Below are 20237 nucleotides of genomic sequence, written 5' to 3'. Positions count from 1 at the left end.
CATAATAGGCATCACTGAAACCTGGTGGGATAAGTCCCACGATTGGAATGTAATAATGGAGGGATGCAATCTATTTCAGAGAAACAGACCAGACAAGAAAGGAGGAGGAGTGGCGTTATATGTCAGGGATGTGTATACCTGTGAAGAGATCCAAGATTTAGAACCTCAAAGCCAAAGTGAGAGCATTTGGATCAAAATTAAGGGAGAGAAGAATAACAGTGACCTCATTGTGGGAGTTTACTATAGATCCCCAAGCCAAACGGAGGACATAGATGATGCCTTCCTGGAACAGATGGCCAAGCATGCAAAAGGAAGGGAGATAGTAGTAATGGGGGACTTCAATTACCCGGATATTTGTTGGATGTCAAACTCAGCCAAGAGCATAAGGTCAAACAGATTCCTCACTGGCCTTGCAGACAACTTCATTGTCCAGAAAGTGGGAGAAGCAACAAGAGGAACAGCCATTTTAGATCTGGTCCTAACCAATGTTGATGACCTGGTTAGTGGGGTAGAAGTAGAAGGATCATTGGGCGCGAGTGATCATGCTCTTCTGAAGTTTACTATACAGCGGAAAGGAGCAACCAAGCATACTAGGACTCAATTTCTTGACTTTAAGAAAGCCGACTTCATAAAACTTAGGGAAGTGCTGGGTGAGATCCCATGGACAGTAATACTAAAAGGAAATGGAGTTCATGATGGCTGGGAGTTTGTTAAGAGGGAGATAGTAAAAGCACAACTTCAGGCAATACCAATGAGACGGAAACATGGAAGGTGCCTAAAGAAGCCAGGGTGGCTATCTAAAGAACTTTTAACTGAGTTAAGATTAAAAAAGGATGTGTACAAAAAATGGAAAAGGGGGGAAACCACCAAAGAGGAATTCAAACAAATAGCCAGCACGTGTAGACACAAAGTCAGAAAAGCTAAAGCACAGAATGAACTCAGGCTTGCTAGAGAGGTTAAAAGCAACAAAAAAGGCTTTTATGGGTATGTTCGTAGCAAAAGGAAGAACAAAGAAACAGTGGGGTCACTCAGAGGAGAAGATGGTGAAATGCAAACAGGGGACACAGAAAGGGCTGAACTCCTCAATGCCTTCTTTGCCTCAGTCTTCTCCGATAAAGAAAACAATGCCCGACCTGAAGAATTTGGAGCAAATGATTCAGCAGAGGAAACACAGCCCAGAATAACTAAGGAGATAGTACAAGAATACTTGGCTAGTCTAGATGTATTCAAGTCTCCAGGGCCAGATGAACTGCATCCAAGAGTATTAAAAGAACTGGCAGATGTGATCTCAGAACCACTGGCAGTCATCTTTGAGAATTCCTGGAGAACAGGCGAAGTCCCGGCAGACTGGAGGAGGGCAAATGTTGTCCCTATTTTCAAAAAGGGGGAAAGAGAGGACCCAAATAATTACCGCCCAGTCAGTTTGACATCAATACCAGGGAAGATTCTGGAGCAGATCATTAAGCAAACAGTCTGTGAGCACCTAGAAAGGAATGCTGTGATCACCAATAGTCAGCATGGATTTCTGAAAAATAAGTCATGTCAGACTAACCTGATCTCGTTTTTTGACAGAATTACAAGCCTGGTAGATGAAGGGAACACAGTGGATGTAGCCTACCTTGATTTCAGCAAGGCATTTGACAAGGTGCCCCATGATATTCTTGTAAAGAAGCTGGTAAAATGCGGTCTTGACTATGCTACCACTCAGTGGATTTGTAACTGGCTGACTGACCGAACCCAAAGGGTGCTCATCAATGGTTCCTCTTCATCCAGGAGAAGAGTGACTAGTGGGGTGCCACAGGGTTCTGTCTTGGACCTGGTCTTAGTCAACATCTTTATCGACTTGGATGATGGACTCAAGGGCATCCTGATCAAATTTGCAGATGATACCAAACTGGGAGGGGTGGCTAACACCCCAGAGGACAGGATCACACTTCAAAACGACCTTGACAGATTAGAGAACTGGGCCAAAACAAACAAGATGAATTTTAACAGGGAGAAATGTAAAGTATTGCACTTGGGCAAAAAAAATGAGAGGCACAAATACAAGATGGGTGACACCTGGCTTGAGAGCAGTACATGTGAAAAGGATCTAGGAGTCTTGGTTGACCGCAAACTTGACATGAGCCAACAGTGTGACGCGGCAGCTAAAAAAGCCAGTGCAATTCTGGGCTGCATCAATAGGAGTATAGCATCTAGATCAAGGGAAGTAATAGTGCCACTGTATTCTGCTCTGGTCAGACCTCACCTGGAGTACTGTGTCCAGTTCTGGGCACCACAGTTCAAGAAGGACACTGACAAACTGGAAGGTGTCCAGAGGAGGGCAACCAAAATGGTCAAAGGCCTGGAAACGATGCCTTATGAGGAACGGCTAAGGGAGCTGGGCATGTTTAGCCTGGAGAAGAGGAGGTTAAGGGGTGATATGATAGCCATGTTCAAATATATAAAAGGATGTCACATAGAGGAGGGAGAAAGGTTGTTTTCTGCTGCTCCAGAGAAGCGGACACGGAGCAATGGATCCAAACTACAAGAAAGAAGATTCCACCTAAACATTAGGAAGAACTTCCTGACAGTAAGAGCTGTTCGACAGTGGAATTTGCTGCCAAGGAGTGTGGTGGAGTCTCCTTCTTTGGAGGTCTTTAAGCAGAGGCTTGTCAACCATATGTCAGGAGTGCTCTGATGGTGTTTCCTGCTTGGCAGGGGGTTGGACTTGATGGCCCTTGTGGTCTCTTCCAACTCTATGATTCTATGATTCTATGATTCTATGACCCTTGTGGTACCTTCCAACCCTACAATGCTATGACTCTATGACCATTCCTTCCCGAAAATCCTGTAATTCTGCATGTATATATTCACTCTATATTCACATGAGTGACTGGTGCTAACTTTCATGGAAGGTCAGTATGCTTTAGAGAATTACCCTAATTTAATAGCAATTCAGCATAAAAACCAGCAATTTGTGCCTTACTTACTCCACTAAATAGACACAGAGAGAAAGCTCAATGAAAACTTTCATTTTAAAAATGTTATGAACTTGTTAGAGCACCATAACCCAGATATTGTTGTAAATAATGATTAAGCATGGGCACAACCTACTTAACAAATTTTCATTAGGACTGCAATCTTGAAGCTACAGATTATATCTGTGTTGGGGGTGGGGATAGACTTCCTTGTGAAGTGGCCCTGAAGCATGAATATTTTGTAGGCAAACACATTGATTTAAATGTACCATATTTTTCCGTGTATTGGACGAGGTTTTTTGACTCAAAAAATCACATCAAAAAACTGTGGCCGTCCAATACACAGATAGTGGCATGGGGGGGGGGAGAAGCGGTGTGGCGCCAGCCAGCTCGTTGGTGGGAGTGTGGCTTCTCCCGATGCCGCAGCGAGCCAGGAGTGATCTGGGGGGTGTTTCCTGCCTTCAGTTGCGTGGGGGGGGGGGGAGAGAAGCTACGCTCCGCCAGCCAGCTCATTGGTGGGAGCACAACCTGGGAACGCAACTTCCCCCAATGCCACTACATGTGGGAAATGATCTAGGGAGTGTTTGCTGCCTGCAGCTGCATGGGGGGGGGGGAAGGCTTAACAACTTTGGACCATCTCCCTTCATTTTCCTAAAATTGAGTCCTCCAAAATGGGGGGGGGGGTCTTATACAAGGGGGCATCCTATAGACGGAAAAATATGCTATTCAGTATTGGGGATGTGGTACTGGTGGTGGTGGGGTCCTTGAACATTTTACGTATTTGGACCTGATCCACTCTTAGATGCCTTCAAGAATGAAAACAGTTTTCAACCTGCTCAGACTGAGGACCTACCTTTAGCTCAGATGTAACAGTGGAAGGAACTGCCTGATACTATACAAGACCATTGATCCATCCAGTCCAATATAGTCACCACCCTGCCTGGCAGTGGCTCTCCAGGGTTTCAGGCAAGGGATATTCCCAGCCCTACCTGGAGATGCCAGGGATGTAATCAGGACCTTCAGCATGCAAAACAGATGTTCTGCCATTGGTTCAGCTCACATCTGTTTGTGAACTTTTTTTAAAAAAAAAAGTTCTCACCAAAAATTTCAACATTTTGATCACATTTGTCGTGATATATACAGTTTTTGTTTGCAATTTCCCTGTATGTAATACATTTCTGTACGCTCTTTTCACTAACGCAATGCAGTTTCCCCTGAAATATAAATTTATTAGCACATTTTGTTGTTGTTGAAGAACTGCTCAGAGCAGCTAACAACTACATTTTGGTTTGCATACTACTTAAGGGTGTGCAAATTAGGAAAACGAAAACGAAAATGCTAAAATGGAAACCAAAATGGATTTCCTTAATATCAATCAGGTTTGCACTTTTTTTGGGAGGTCAGGGTAATGAAAATGCAATCACTATTCTCCCCCCTTGGACTTAGCTATATCTACATCTGATCTACATAGTAGGAAGACCTATCTGTATCCCAGTAGCTGGCATGGTCATAAATGGATTTGGGCTACTCTCATGAGTAAAAGGTGTGTTGGATTTACCTTCCCAGCTTATACAACCATGTAAATTATTTTCAAAGTCATGTCAGGTGTCGTTTATTCCAAGGTTTGCTTGCAAACTTTAATCAGAAAACACAGAAGGGAGTGTAGGGATTAGATTGAAATATCCTTTCACCTTGTACTCTGCCCGGGTTGACTTACTATGGGGCTGATATAACTGGCAGAAGTTACGGCACGGTTGATGGAGGAAGGCTGGACACAAGCTAGAGAAAACACATAAAGAAACGCTTATTTATTTATTTATTTTTTAAAAAGTAAATCAACCATAAAGATCCTCCCAGTAGTCTCAGGAGATGGAAGCTGTTCTCATTTTCTCCATGGCAAAATTTAATCTAGCGGCTTGGCTTTTCAAGCATCATATTCAAAGAGATGCAAATTTGTCAGAGCTGAGACCCCAGCTGACTTTTTTTCCCCTTCTCCAGCAACACTTTGTGAATGTCAAAGGGGCTTAAAGGTTGAATTGCCTTTACCTCCCTCCATCCAAAGAAATTCATTGATGGCAAAAAAATATATAAAAAAATACCCCAAACTTAAAACATAAGTTATATTACATGTAGAACTATTTCCAAAGAAATAATGTGGTGGGCAGCTATATATGTCTTAGGTTAATATATATATATAAATTCAAATGGAGAAAACAAAGCAGTGTTGTCAGATGTGTAAGAGTTATCGGGGACAGGTCTTCCATTCACCAAATGAGGATCCAATGTCAGGTTGTGTCACACTTAATCTGAAAGGGATGGTATTGTCCGTCATATACTGGAGAACTTTTAAAATTCTTTTTGAAATTCTTATGGTTCAGTTTTAAACTGATTTTTATCTTCATTTTCTTTGTGGAGCTCATTGTATGCTGCTTAGAGACTATTCCCCATGTTTGCTTATTTGTTCCATGCCCAGATTGAAAAGCAATCCAGTCAATACAATTGGCATTTGCTGCTGTTGCTGTTTTCAGTCTACAAATGAGATGTAACCGATTACACGATCATCCCACCATTTGCATTGAAATGAATGGGGTGAAATAACATCAGGGCAGTGAGCAGGATTCATCATTCTGAGGCAGGCATAGGAAACCTTTGGCCCTCCAGATGTTTTGGACTACAATTCCCATCATCCCTGACCACTGGTCCTGTTAGCTAGGCATCATGGAAGTTGTAGGCCAACACATCTGGAGGGCCGAAGGTTGCCTATGCCTGTTCTAAGGAGTCCTGTTAATGAAAGGGCTTCCGCTTATGCAATGGGGCCTGTCCACTGTCCTCCCTGTGTCCCAAAATTGGCTCTGGTGGGTCAGAATAACTCCCCAGAGCAACACACAGGGAGTGGAGAGGCCCATAGTAACTTACCTGTCTTACTTAAGTTTACCTTCTTTTTCAGTATCATAGCTTTTTAACCATTCCAAGTAAGGATTGTGGGCGGAGAACTGGTTGGATAAGCGGTTTTGGGTTCAAATCCCTTATCAGTTGTTGTTTTCTTAGCAGTTTACTGCATAATGTTGGGTCAGTTACTATCTCCTAGCCAAACCTACCTCACAGGGTTGTTGGAGGTTAAAGAGAAAGGAGCACTATGTATGATCTTTGGAGAGAGGGTGGGATAAAATTGCAGCAATAAATCTTTTATGATTACAGAGTAATTATGGTTTGCACAACTTTTTTGGTGATTAAAATAAACACTTGGAAGACAGGTTGCTAATACTTAATGTCTATTTAATTACGTATCTCTTCATTATCATATGATGTGATTTCAGTGTTTAGAATTAGCATGAGAAACAAAATCATACCCTGTACTATATGTCTGCAAAATAATTGGAGTTTTTAGAAAGCCGACCATATATTGCTCTTTGCTGTGACCAGATGCCCTTATCTCCTGGAGGCCCCCAAACAATCTCATGGGGCTCTTGCACAATCTTGATGGAACCTGGAAGCCACTTTGCCTCATTTCTCTGGTAGTGGAAGTGGAGGGAGTTCGAGCCTGCGGAGGGACCCCTTGAATTCCGCCGCCTGAGGCAGCTGCATCAATCTGCCTCATGGATGGGCCGGCCCAGCCCTTTACTTCCCACTCCTGCATCAACTGTGTTTATAAAGGGACCCCTGACCGTTAAGTCTAGTCGCGGATGACTCTGGGGTTGTGGCGCTCATCTCGCTTTACTGGCCGAGGGAGCCGGCTTTTGTCCGCAGACATGTGGCCAGTGGGTGGGAATAATATAATACATTAATATTTCACATAATATAACATCCATGGGGGGGGGGGGACCAGCCATATAAATATTAAAAGTAAAGGGATCCCTGACCATTAGGTCCAGTCATGGCCGACTCTGGCGTTGTGCCGCTCATTTCACTTTATTGGCCGAGGGAGCCGGCGTACAGCTTCTGGGTCATGTGGCCAGCATGACTAAGCTGCTTCTGGTGAACCAGAGCAGCACACGGAAATGCCGTTTACCTTCCCGCTGGAGCGATACCTATTTATCTACTTGCACTTTGACATGCTTTCGAACTGCTAGGTTGGTAGGAGCATGGACCGAGCAATGGGAGCTCACCCCGTCGTGGGGATTCGAACTGCCGACCTTCTGATTGGCAAGCCCTAGGCTCCATGCTTTAGACCACAGCGCCACCCACGTCTATAAACTGTGTTTATAGGTTGGGCCTATTTAGGCTGACATTACTATATAGTGTTTCTTCACCAGTCCTGTGCTCCAATTGATGTAGGTCTTAATTTGAAACAAGTTGCCTTTTGGCATATGGCTGCATTTCATTGGAATTTGATCTGAACATTAAATAAAAGTTTAATTTTTATTTATTTTTTAAGAAAGTAAGAACACTCCTGTAAAGCAGGGCAGGAGATTGGATGAAATCTCCTCAGCCAGATCCTCGGGGTTGAGCCCATTATTGTTCCATGATTTATGAGGACAAGGTTGGCTGCCTCTTTGAGAAAGGAGGTTGGGCAGTGGCTCATGGTTTGAAAGTCTCAAGACAGTGGCATGAGATTGATTAAGCGTGTACTTGTTGGCTGCGAAAGCTGCGGGAAGGGGAATAGAAGGGTTTGACAAGATGAAATACTTTTCAACATGCGAGACAGCTGGTTGAGTGAAGAGATCTATAACAACACAGTAAAATATACTCAACAGTAAATGATATCTTTGGTGCAGAAGGGACTGCAAGTTAGGTCACACAGTTTGAGTTTTGCATGACAGATTCATCCTTTTCTTAAAATAAAAAGAGCAAAGCAAAACCAAACACACGCAAGAGATGATGGGGGTATGCTTCACCAGTTGAATTTCCACCCGTTGTGCAGCTGTTAAAGGAGCAGGAGTCTTGCCACCTGTTAGAAAAATAGGTGGCAAGGAAAATTGTGACGCTGCCTTTCACTCATAATTTTGCCTAAAATGGATTTCAGGCACACCCCTCCCCACATTAATGGGGGGGGGGTGACATTCCGAGGCACCTGCAAACACCTGGCTCTACCCCTGCACTGTTCCACCTCTTTTGTGACTTTTGGGGTCGCTTCCAGGTTTGCTGTGATGCAAGTATGCACGGTTGTGCACATATTGAATGCAAGTAAATTGGGGGCTGCCTGTGTATTCATTTGTTACAGAGTCACATATATATTCCTCCATGATCACAACAACCCTGTTAAGTAGTTTAGGCTGAGAATGACTGGCCTGGAGTTATACAGCAAATAATCAATTTGAGCTTAAAATGTAATCAAATCCTGACATTCCTGGTTGAGTGAGTTATTCCAAGCAAATTCAGCCAACCACATGAAAATCCCAGCTTTAGACCTCCCCAAACAATGTGTGGAAGTCTGAGGCCACAGCTAGCGGGGGCAGGCAGGGATGCAGGGGCAGAGGAAGGGGGTGCGGTGGGGGTGGACCGGCCCGGGTGTCTTCGCTGAGGAGGAGGAGTTTGGATTTGATATCCCGTTTTATCACTACCCTAAGGAGTCTCAAAGCAGCTAGCATTCTCCTTTCCCTTCCTCCCCCACAACAAATACTCTGTGACCAAGTCTCTCCATAGTTTTCAGTTTAGTAATAAGTTGTAGTTCTGCAACTTCTCTTTCAAGTCTATTTCTGAATAGAGATATTGGATTCTTGTCTCATTACATATGCTAAAGCTATTTTTGGTCATCTGCATACTATCCCTTGCTTTTTCCTGGAGGACTAATTGCAGTCGTTAACAGTCATCAACAGGTTTACCATATCAATCACTCATTTCCTACTACCCTTCTGAGAAAAATTCCACCCCACCCTTCCACTATACATAAGGGTCTGGTGACTTCTGTTTCAGTGTATCTGAAGAAGTGTGCATGCACACGAAAGCTTATACCCAGAACAAACTTAGTTGGTCTCTAAGGTGCTACTGGACAATTTTTTTAAATTTTTTTTTAATTTATTTTGACTGCGTCAGACCAACACAGCTACCTACTTGAATCTGCTATTTGTACTGTTTGCAAAACTACTTTTAGCTGTTCTTATGGTATGTTTGCAAACTGCCCTGAGAAACATACATAATGGATTGATTGATAATTATTTCATTCCACCACTGGTTACCTGGGACTCCATGTGGCTACTCCAGGGCAAGGTGTGTGTCAGACAGGATCTAGGAGACAAAATTGTGCCCAATCCTTAGTGGAAAAGACAGATCTTTTCACAATTGAAGCATTATGCCTCACCTCCCATCCTAAGTTCAGCCTGAATACTGAAATAAGAGGGCAAGCATAGCAACACAGCACATTTCTATATTAAATGCAATTTGGGGCTGGAATATTTTACATCTGGAAATCCACATTTCTAATGCAGAACACCCTCCAGAGTTCAATTTGTACAAAATCCAGTTGAAACACTAGTCTTTAGTTGTTCACTTTGGTCCACCATTGATAAAAATAAGCAAAACAGAGTCTCAACCCATAGGTAGATTGTGAAATAGGACACTATATGGAACACTATAAAACATATTTCATACCAATGATCTGTGCTGGAATAACTGAGAGTTAACTGGAGATATGTCCATGAAATGTCACCCTAAGGTCATAATTTGTAAAATTATATTGGCTTGGGGTCTACATGCCCCAGCTTAAAATTATTTTCTTGTGCAACATGACTTACAGTTGGACCGTGAAGCACTGTGTGAATGAAAAGTGTATATGATAGATGATATTTGCTCTCCTTTTGGCGGAAATACTTTTAATAGAAAACAAATGAAGCTAAGGAGCAAAGTTGCTATGAAAAATGGTAGTTTGCCTTCAAAGATCCAGGAACCAACCCCCCGCCCGGCCGCCGCCTTGCCTAGGAGTGTTTGGTTTGTTTCCCTTGTGCTTTTATTTGCACATAAAGAGTTTGTGATCACCATGTGATTTTCATAATTAATGGAGCACAATATGTGCCAGGGTGACAGAAACAGCAATGTTTTGAGGAAGGACGGACTGTTCATACAAGAGCTGAGTGAAAATGGATGATGAGCACCACCATCTCCAAACAAGAGAAACAACGTAAGAAATTCAGCACTGGAGTAGACCTATGAATATGTCCGATCCTGGAAACCCAGCCAGATGGGCGGGGTATAAATAATAAAAATATTATTGTTATTTTAAAACCATCCAAGTGGATGTCTCCTGTGGGAGCGAATTCCATAGTTTAACTATGCACTGGGCAAATAAGTACTTTCTTTTATCTTCCTCTTCCAACAATTGGCTGAACTGGATGTCCTAAATACTGCAACCTTTCCTTGTAAGGAAGATGATGATGTTGTTGTTGTTGTTGATGGTGATAATTTATTTATACCCCACCCATATAGCTGGGTTTACCCAGCCACTCTGGGCGGCTCCCAACAGAATATTAAAAATGTGATAAAACATCAAACATAAAACCTTCCCTAAACAGGGCTGTCGAGGGCTTTCTGGTGGTTCCCTCACTGTGAGAAGTGAGCTTACAGGGAACCAGGCAGAGTGCCTTCTTGGTAGTGGCACCTGCCCTGTGGAACACCCTCCCATCAGATGTCAAGGAAATAAAGATCTATCTGACTTTTAGAAGACACCTGAAGGAGCTGGACCTCAGTGTCCGGGCTGAACAATGGGGGTTCAGACACTCCTTCAGGTATACTGGGCCGAGGCCGTTTAGGGCTTTAAAGGTCAGGTGTTTCCATCCCCTTCCTTGATCATATTAGCTAGATCTTCTTACAGCTCTCACCTAGGCTTGAGGTAGGGTTGCCATACGGCTGGAATTTTCTGGACATTACCACTTAAATGTCTGAGAAAGCAAAACTAAAACTAAAAAAAAGCTCAACAGCAACATTGCCAAAAAGTTGCCAGCTTTTTTCCAGATTTCCCTTTTTTGAAATACGGCAACCCTACTTGAGGGTATGCATAACTGGCTGAAGATGAGGTCCCTGTGAATATTATCGAAACATCATACTTTTCCAGATAAGAGAGATAAAAGGTCTACATAAGACAAAGACAACATCCCAAATAGACCCCCTCAGAAGAGTTAAAATAAAAACAGTATTTTCCAGCTGAAATCCACAGGCTTTCTGTCAGCTTGCTCTATCACAAAACTTCAGGGAGAATCAATGCAGAATTCTACTAACCTGGGCTTACTGTATGGTATTTTTCTGAATTAACATTGAATACATAGTTTGTTAATTATGGATCCCATAGGGATGGCAAGCCAAATAAACCATTAGATACAAAGAGTGCCACTCAAGCAGAGTAATGAGCTAAGTAGTGTGGTTGTTTAAGTAGGAATTAAAACAGGAAGAAGAGCAAAACGAGTCGAAGAGCCAGCTTGCAGATGCATTTGAGACATTGATTTCTTATTCCTTTGCTTTTTTGCCTTGGTAACCCACATCTGAATGTGTCCAAAATGATGTAAGGTGATATGAAAGTTCTACCTGAATGTTTCCAATGGGAATGACTATTAGGGGTCCTTTATGCATATAGAACGAGGCACTGAAGGGGCAGGAGGGCTGGAGCCTGGTAGACTAAAGTGGTCACATTCTGGTGCAGCATCAGAACATTCAGCACACAGCATGGTTGGCAAATGCTGAGGCCCACAAGCCCCAAGAGAGCTCACTGGGACTGATGCTACTGGCCAACACCACAGGAAACTGCCTTTTATCCAGTCAGACCATTGGTCCATGGGAATTGGCAGTTGTCATCCAGCAACATCTGGAGAGTCTCAAAGGTTCTCCACACCTTGGAAGGAGCAGGTCTGAAGCTTGTGGGTGCTCCTGGATTCAACACCATCACCAGGGGCTCAGGTGGCCTCCTGACCTCCCTGTTAATATCTGCACCCATAAACTTGGTGCAAAATTCACAGACGTGTGCCATACGATTGCTAATTGCATACATACACTGTAAGTCTGAGCAAAACAAACTACACCTGTTTGCTTTACCATGCAGAGCAAAACAAATTCTCCTCCATCCCTACCAATTTGTTTTTGTTTTGTTTTTTTACATTTGCACTATAAGTGTTTTAAATCTTAATACTGAAAACCACTTTGTGGACCAGAGTGAAAAGGTTGGATAAAAAAATCACATTTGTAATTAAAATAAATAAAATAAAATATAACGGTCACACTGCAGTATGGAAATTTGGGAAAATACTAATTGTATTTCGTGAGCAAAGATATCGAATGTAATACAAGATTTGCAAATGCTCTGCTTGTCATTGCTGGTTTTTTTCGCTGTAGATCTGTGGGTTATTCTAGAGCACTAACTTAGTCGATAAGTTGGAATAATTATGAGCATTTGGTGAGAATAATAATAATAATAATTTTATTCTGGGTGTATTAAGGAGCAATAACTTCCCTATTTTGTTTGGTTTATTATCCTAATGTTTTGTGCACGGGATACCTACATTTTGCTGCGCTGCAGTCCATTAGACGCACCGGTGTAACAGCTCCCATTTGGCTTCTGGAGAACAAGAGCATATAGTGCCAAAGAGCACTGTAAGAGACAACTGCTAAAACTAATGATATAATATGATATTCTTTCAGAGTAAGGGGGAAGGTGGGGAAAGAAATGGAGAAAATTATTTCAGGAAAGAATGGATGGTGTCAGGGGACTCCAAAACTTCTAAGTGTAACTACTTCCCATACCTCAGATGGGTCTGACAAAAAGGAAGGGGGGGAGCACCACTTTTTGCCATCCTGTGTGTCGATGAAAGAACCTTGTCATTCCAACTTCACAAAACAGCACTAGAGATGAAACGCTCAACTCCACTGGGACAGCCATTTTTTGCTGTTATTACAGAAGAAAATTATAACCATAAAAATGTCCAATTTAGAAAAAAAGGTGCCACTTTACTATCATTTGCATAAAAGCTGTTACATACAAATTGTTATAAAGACAAATGTGTAGTACTCTTGTTGAAAATTGCTTATATCTTAGGTGCTCTGCCTGAAACGACATAAAGGCCTCTTCAAACTGAAATTCATTCTCAGGTAAATAAAGCCGAAACGGATTTTTCACCTATTTGTATGTACGTGAGCAGTTTCACATATGGTCTTTAGGAGATTTATTTTATTTTATTTTTTGACATGCTCTCCCCTCTAGTTTGCAAAGCTCTCTTCCATTTTGCCAGTCTGGTGGCCTCCATTATAGTCGCTTGGCTTCTGTGATGGAGGATAGCAGAACAATTTGTCCCGAGGCTAACAACAGGGCAAATCTATATGTATCCTAGGGAAATACCTTACGGCGAGCATTTTCAGTCATTGCTCATTCCTGCAATTGCACTCAAAACAGGTTAAACGGTCCTTCGCTGGTTTCAGGACTCCTACCAGGAATCATAGAACTATGAGAGTTTCCATGCCAGAAAGCATGCTTTGGCACTGATGCAAACGTGCAGGGAAGGAAGTGGTACGGCTCTCTTAGGGGACTGCAGAACTCCCCTTTGCTGGTCCAGTAGCACCTCAGAGACCGACTAAGTCAGTTTTGGGTACAGTGGTACCTCTGGATGCCAACGGGATCCGTTCCGGAGCCCCGTTCGCATCCTGAAGCAAACGTAACACACGACTGCGCATCTGCACATGTGCGGGTTGCGTTTTGCCACTTCTGCGCATGCGCGTGACGTCATTTGAAGCGTTTGTGCATGCGCGAGCTGCGAAACCCAGAAGTAACGCGCTCCGTTACTTCTGGGTCGACGTGGAGGGCAACCCAAAAATATTCATCCCGAAGCTACTTCAGCCCAAGGTATGACTATACAGTGGTACCTCGGGTTAAGAACTTAATTCGTTCTGGAGGTCCGTTCTTAACCTGAAACTGTTCTTAACCTGAAGCACCACTTTAGCTAGTGGGGCCTCCCGCTGCCGCTGCGCTGCCACCGCACAATTTCTGTTCTCATCCTGCAGCAAAGTTCTTAACCCAAGGTAATATTTCTGGGTTAGCAGAGTCTGTAACCTGAAGCGTATGTAACCTGAAGCATATGTAACCTGAGGTACCACTGTATAAGCATGCACACGAAAGCTTATATCCAGAACTAGCTTAGTTGGTCTCTAAGATGCTACTGAACAAATTTATTTATTTATTTATTTATTTATTTATTTATTTATTTATTTATTTTGTCTGCGTCAGACCAACATGGCTCCCTACTAGAATCCCCTTTGCTTGAGAACTATCCCCATATTCCAAGCTCCTGGCAGCTGAAGTGTTGGGGCAGTATCCGACTAACTCATTCCATCAGTGCCAGGATTTCTGCTTGTGCAAGGGAACTTGCCCCCATCTCCTCTCTACCCCAAAATCTGAAAGGTTGGAGAGGAACCCAGAACAAGTTAAGGGAGCACGTGGGAAGGAGAGGAGGGAGGGGAAATTCCATTCCACAAGTGGAAATCCTTGTGTTCACTGAACAAGCCAGCTGGGTGCCATGCATAAAAATGGAAAGCATAATGCTAGTGGTCAACAAAAAGGTTTATAAACTGCCTCAAGGTAAATTTTAAAAAATGTAGAATAAACACCAACAATTGGAGAAACTTGCCTGCGAGCGCTCCAGTTGGAGAACAGCCTTTACCAAAGGTGTCATGGGTTTTGAAGACACTCAAACTCAGGACGCCAGGGAGAAACATGCTAAGAGGAAGGCACGCTTGGCAAACCCTCACCATGATCAACTCCTGCCCAGAAACCTATGTTCCCACTGTGGAAGGACGTGTGGATCCAGAATTGACCTCCACAATCACTTAAGGACTCATTGTTAAAACCATGTTTATGGAAGACAATCTTACTCAGCTATGAGTGATTGCCGAAGGAGAAGAAGGAGGAGGAGGAGGAGGAGGAGGAGGAGGAGGAGGAGAAGGAGAAGGAGAAGGAGGAGAAGAAGAAGAAGAAGAAGAAGAAGAAGAAGAAGAAGAAGAAGAAGAAGAAGAAGAAGAAGAATAATGTTCTTCTTCACTTATTTCCTTGCTAGAATCCAAAACAGACATTTGAAAATATGTACCCAAGCTCCATTTTCTTGTGTAAAAGTTCTTTCTTTTTAAAATCTGCTTTCTTCGCACTGCGTGACTTCTTCTCGTGAAACAGAACTTAGCCTTGTTCTCCTCTCCCCTTCAGTCTGTCATGTCCCCCAACCCTCTGAAGCAGATTTAGGGAGGTGCACAGCATCCAAGAGAGTCTGTTCCACTGATTTAGCCCAATTTCCCCAAAACTTTGTAAGTACCCAGGATGCACAGGGCAATTCTACACCTCCCTACTGCTCTCAGATACCAATCCTGCTACAACATACAATGTTGCTAGACTCTGCACAGCAGTGCTCAAAATTCGTCGGAGGACAACCTGTGCCACAAACCAGATTTAATGAACATATCCGAGTGCTCTGTAAATTGATTGTTAAAGTCTTTTATATATCAACCTTTTATGCTCTTCCACACCCGCCCAATGCTCCTATCCCTTCTTTTAGATTCTTCTAAATTCTTATAGACTTTTATATTCACCTTCTGTTTTAATACCTTTTAGCTTTCCAAAATGACTGTATCCCACCCTTTTATTCTGGTCTACGGCCGTAATAAAGATTTGTATTGTATTGTATTGTATTGTTCCACTGGTAGCTAGACAGGATACCATTGGGTTTCATCTATTTTTTTTTACTGTGATCCTGAAATTTCATTTTACACCATTACTTTGTGGGGATAGTAGAAATATAGTCGGCTAGTCACTAGGAATGTGGGGTCAAGAGTCGTTTCCCCCCCCCCATCAGCTGAAAATGAAATGCCTATACTGTACCTGGCAGGTAGAGTGTAGCAGTGCAACTCATCTCTACCCAGCAGTAAATTCTATTGAATTCAATGGGCTTCCTCTCTGGTAAACAGGGTTAGGATTACGTATCTGAGACATCAGCAAACTGGTTTTTCTTTTATTATGTGTTTATTTTTAATTATTAATTTTGTAAACTGCCCTTCATCCGAAGATCACAGGGCTGTTCCCAGCTTAAAAATACAAAATGAAAACACTAAAGGGTTGTAAAGACTGTGGAGAGAATAACTGGGTACACTCTCCCCACCTTGGATCAAATCTATGCTTCCAGGTGTCATAAGAAAGCTGCAGTGATAGTGCAGGATTGTGCGTAACCCGGAAATGATCTCTTTCAGCTTCTGCCTTCTGGAAGAAGGTACAGGGTTATAAAGACTAGGACTAGCCGCCTGAGAAACATTTTCTATCCAAATGTGATTTTGGTTCTAAACGCAGTGTAAGGTAGTCTCTATGGGAGTATATTGTATTTAATTATGGGGTATCAGAGTTTTTAGGGGGCTAATCAGGCTGGAATAGCTGGGATAGCAGGCTTGTTGGTTTTTGAATGTCTGATGTAGATTTTTCAATTTCGTTGTTCTGTATGGGACAATGACAATAAAGATTATCGTATCGTATTGTATCATAAAGACATAATACAACTGGAGGCAGAACCAGAAGGGAGGGTCTTTACCTGGATTGTAAGCCCATTCAACTCAGTCATGTGACCTGGCGATCCGGCATAAAACTCTATTTAAAAGGCCTGTTTTCCCTCTGCCAGTCTTAGGTTGAACAGCAAAAACAGCAGCCCCACTGCGGAATTCTGTTCGTATCTGGTATAACTTTATGTCTGGTTAACTCCATGTCAGCTTCTAGTGAAGAGGATTGCTTCCTTCGTAATTATTATTTAATTTCTATTAATTTTATATATTAACCATACTTCACCCTAAGAAAGGTTGATCCCAACAATTTAAAACGCAACAAAATAAAAACAGTTTAAAAACTTTAGGTAAAGAACCTTTTCCTTTCTTTTGTTTTCTTTACCAACAGGTCCTCTGTGTGTTTTGATTACTCTTTTTATGCAATATTAGTGAAAAAGGCAGAATAGGTGGTGGAGAGACTGGACAGATCCAGCTTCCGAGCTATTAACTCTGCTATGTAAATCAATTTTATTTGTTTTAAACCCTAGAATTCAGTCCACTGCTACCTTCATCATAACATAAGAAGATCCTTGCAGGATCAGGCCCATCGAGCACTGGACCAGTACCTGCATGACTTAATCTGATAATGAGAAATTAAGCTGAGTGTCATCAACACACCATTTTTTCTGGAGTTGGCTCTTCAGGCTAGAGAGATGATGCTGAATTAAATTTATTACCTGCCCTTTGGTACCTGTTGGCCAGTAGATGAAGGCATCATGGCAGAAAAATTCGGTTCATAACAAAATTGGTCCCTTGCTAACATTTTCAAACCCGGGATAGCTGTCTGGGATGCTTAGAAACAGCAGTCAGTCAGAGGCACACACAAGGATGTTTTATTAAAAAAACAACAACAAAACTTATATTCTAAATTAATTTGCATCTATAAAACAATTTATTATTTAAATTTCATGTAATCATCAACATTTATTGAATACAAATGAAAAGGGAAGCCTTTACCTGCAATATGGTTGATCTGAAATCTTCCACCACATTTTAAAGCTACTGGTTGAAGATCTGATTAGATCGGAGAAGTATTCCATTCATAAATACAGGAGTTAAATTTGTGGATGTGAGTGGAGTTACAGTCAAGTGCTTGATCTGCTTCTTTAGGATTCCATGTTAGAAATGCCAGAATCTTCATGAACTAACTTCAGGGTTAGCATTGCCCCTTGGATTTTATGTGACAGCCCCTTGGTGATGACGCCACCATTGGTTCACCAATGGGAATTTATGAGACTTCCACAAGGAAACGCAGGAAAGCTGAGAGCTAGAATAAAGAAATAAAGAGGCAGTGGTTTTCATCCTTGTGTTTGTCATAACCACCGCTGTTTCCATTCTGCTACAGTTCGGCTTCTGCTGAAGCTTATGCCATTTGTCTTGCTATCCACCACAGCTGAAACGAATGCAGTTAATTGTATTATCATCCCTATAAACTAACCGTGTTTGCTGATGGGAGTTATAGTTTAGTAGCATCTGGAGGGCCAAAGATTCACCACATCTGGTATATAGGACGAGGAGAAAGCTAGCAGGAATGTTTTTACAGGCCTGCACACTGTGGCTTCAGAGCCAACAGCAAGCCCAGAAAATACCAGAGCTACCTCTTTAAATGCAGTGCCCTTTCTCCCCGCTTTTTTATATAGTTATCTCTTTGCTGGCTCTCCCGCTCAATCTGCATATTTTATTGGCCTGGATTCCCAGGGCTACCACCTCAATCTGTAGTAACTAATAGTACAACCTCACACATGGCACTGGGACCAAGCTCAGGTTAACAAGGATTCCTAAAGCAAATGGCTTTGGGAGTTTGCAATAAAATAACCACAGACTGTTATTTCACCCACCCACCCCAACCTTTCCACATTTGCATGGGAGAAAGCAAAGCTTTTAGTCTCAGTAGTTCAGTCAAATGCATTAAAAAGATGAGCATTTTATTTAATGCCCCTATAAGATATCTTTCTTCCTTTCTTTTTGTTAAGGCGGTTTTGATTGTGTACTATTAGCATTAATTAATTTCTATACTGAGACCAGCCATTACATTAGCGGAATGCACATTTTAATCAATTCATGCGTGCTGTTTTGCACAAGTTAAAGGTAGCTTTGTGGTTTGTGCCTGGTTTATTCGCCACACTTACCGCCATGTGCCTTAGGTAATGCTCATCTGTAGTTCAACGTGTGCTCTAATCAGAGCCTGATAGAAGAATTATGAATGAAATCCCCGATAATAGGGCTGTTTTCATTTCTGAACATAGTGGAATGTAGCCTCTCCAAACAGGTGCTTGAATGCATTATTAAACAACACTACACACAACTACTCTGTCATCAAAAGCAGCCCCATAGCTGTTTACATGTAACAAACAACAACAAAAAGTAATCAATTTGATTGGCACCCTCACTTGCTTTACTATGGGTCAATTTGAAAGGGAAACTATCAAATCGATCTTTGAAATGTTTTTTCAAGCCCACCATTGCTCTCAATTAAAAATGAGGGCACCGTCCTGCCAATTTTAAGCATGAGTTGTGCCAAGTTAAAATGGACCCCACCACCCCCAACTTTACAGTAGTCTGCAGACTTGAAGAGAACATTGTCAAGGACTGGGGTGGGACAAATTTACCTGGGGCTTTCATTGCATTCCCTGCTTTAGGAAAACTTCAACTGGTTCAAAATGTAGCAGTCAGGTGACTGGTTAGGGTTCCATTTTAGAACTCATATTACCCACACTGGCTACTGATTCATTTCCAGGTGCTCAGAATGCTCAAAAGCTCAAAATGACTTAGGCCCCAAATAACTGAAAGACTTGTTTCCATCCCTACTGACTTCCTTGGGTGTAGAAGATCTGTTGAAGACGCTCTCTAAGGCAGCCTCTAAACTGTGGAACTTCCTCCCCATGGTCTAGATCCAGCTCCGAGGGCCTTCTTGCAGTTCCCTCATTGCAAAAAGTGAAGTTACCGGGAACCAGGCAGAGGGCCTTCTCAGTAGTCAGTAGTCCCAGCAGATGTCAAGGAGATAAACAACTATCTGACTTTTAGAAGACATCTGAAGGCTGGCCCCCATACAGGGAAGTTTTTAATGTGTGATTTAATGTGTTTTGCCGAAGTTTTATTATTTGCTGGAAGCCACCCAGAGTGGCTGGGGCAACTCAGTCAGATCAGTGCTATATAAATAAATAAGTTGGTGTTGCTGTTGTATCTTCATTGCACAGTTTTCGCCACTGGCCTAATACACAGATGAGGCATTTTGCTTTTGGTGACCTACAAAACAGTCTACACAAATTCAAGTGGGCTTGTCAGCTCTGAAGAGAATTTTTTTTGGAAGAGAAAGGAAAGCTTGACTGCACATCCCTCTTCTGCTTGCACTGCTGCTAAAGACAACCCAATGACATGAAACATGAAAATTTCAAAATCCCAACATGATGTGTTCCTGCAACTATCCTGTCTCCTCTCTGCTTCACAGGACATGCCCAACTCATAATCCCCCATCCCGTTTAAACGCCGTATTTCAATTACCTCCTGCTTAACATTATTCCCATGGTTTTGTTGGATTTCTCCCCCCTACATACTAGCTTGGTAAAAAGAAAAGGCAGTTATCAGATCTATATCTTAATTAATGATAAGCTGTTTTAAGTATGGGGGGAAATTAATGCATTTCAAAGTCTCAATTTTTCTCTCCGTTTCAAAGATGCAAATACCAGAAAGAGAGCAGTTAGACTTTAAAAGAAAAAATTTATGAGCATTTCCCTCTTGGTATTTCTTTCAGAGCCTTCTAATTAAGGACAAGCAGCCAACATAGTATCGTATACCAATCTG

At 42.2% G+C, this 20237-nt stretch overlaps 1 protein-coding gene across 1 annotated transcript in view; it reads left to right on the top strand.

Annotated features, from left to right (window-relative positions):
- Nucleotides 1-20237, top strand: part of LOC310746359 (uncharacterized protein) — a gene marked incomplete at its 3' end in the record, with an annotated part of 33886 nt that overhangs the window by 1588 nt on the left and 12061 nt on the right. The window contains exon 3 of the mRNA XM_083580111.1: nucleotides 12913-12965. Coding sequence (XP_083436237.1) covers nucleotides 12913-12965 — 53 coding nt within the window. The remainder of the gene's footprint in view (nucleotides 1-12912; nucleotides 12966-20237) is intronic.

This window comes from Podarcis filfolensis, assembly GCF_964270895.1.
Source record: "Podarcis filfolensis genome assembly, chromosome: 1".
NCBI classification, from domain to species: Eukaryota; Metazoa; Chordata; class Lepidosauria; order Squamata; family Lacertidae; genus Podarcis; species Podarcis filfolensis.
The sequence above is the reverse complement of the archived record's forward strand: the minus strand, read 5'-3'. Positions and strand labels throughout refer to the sequence as shown.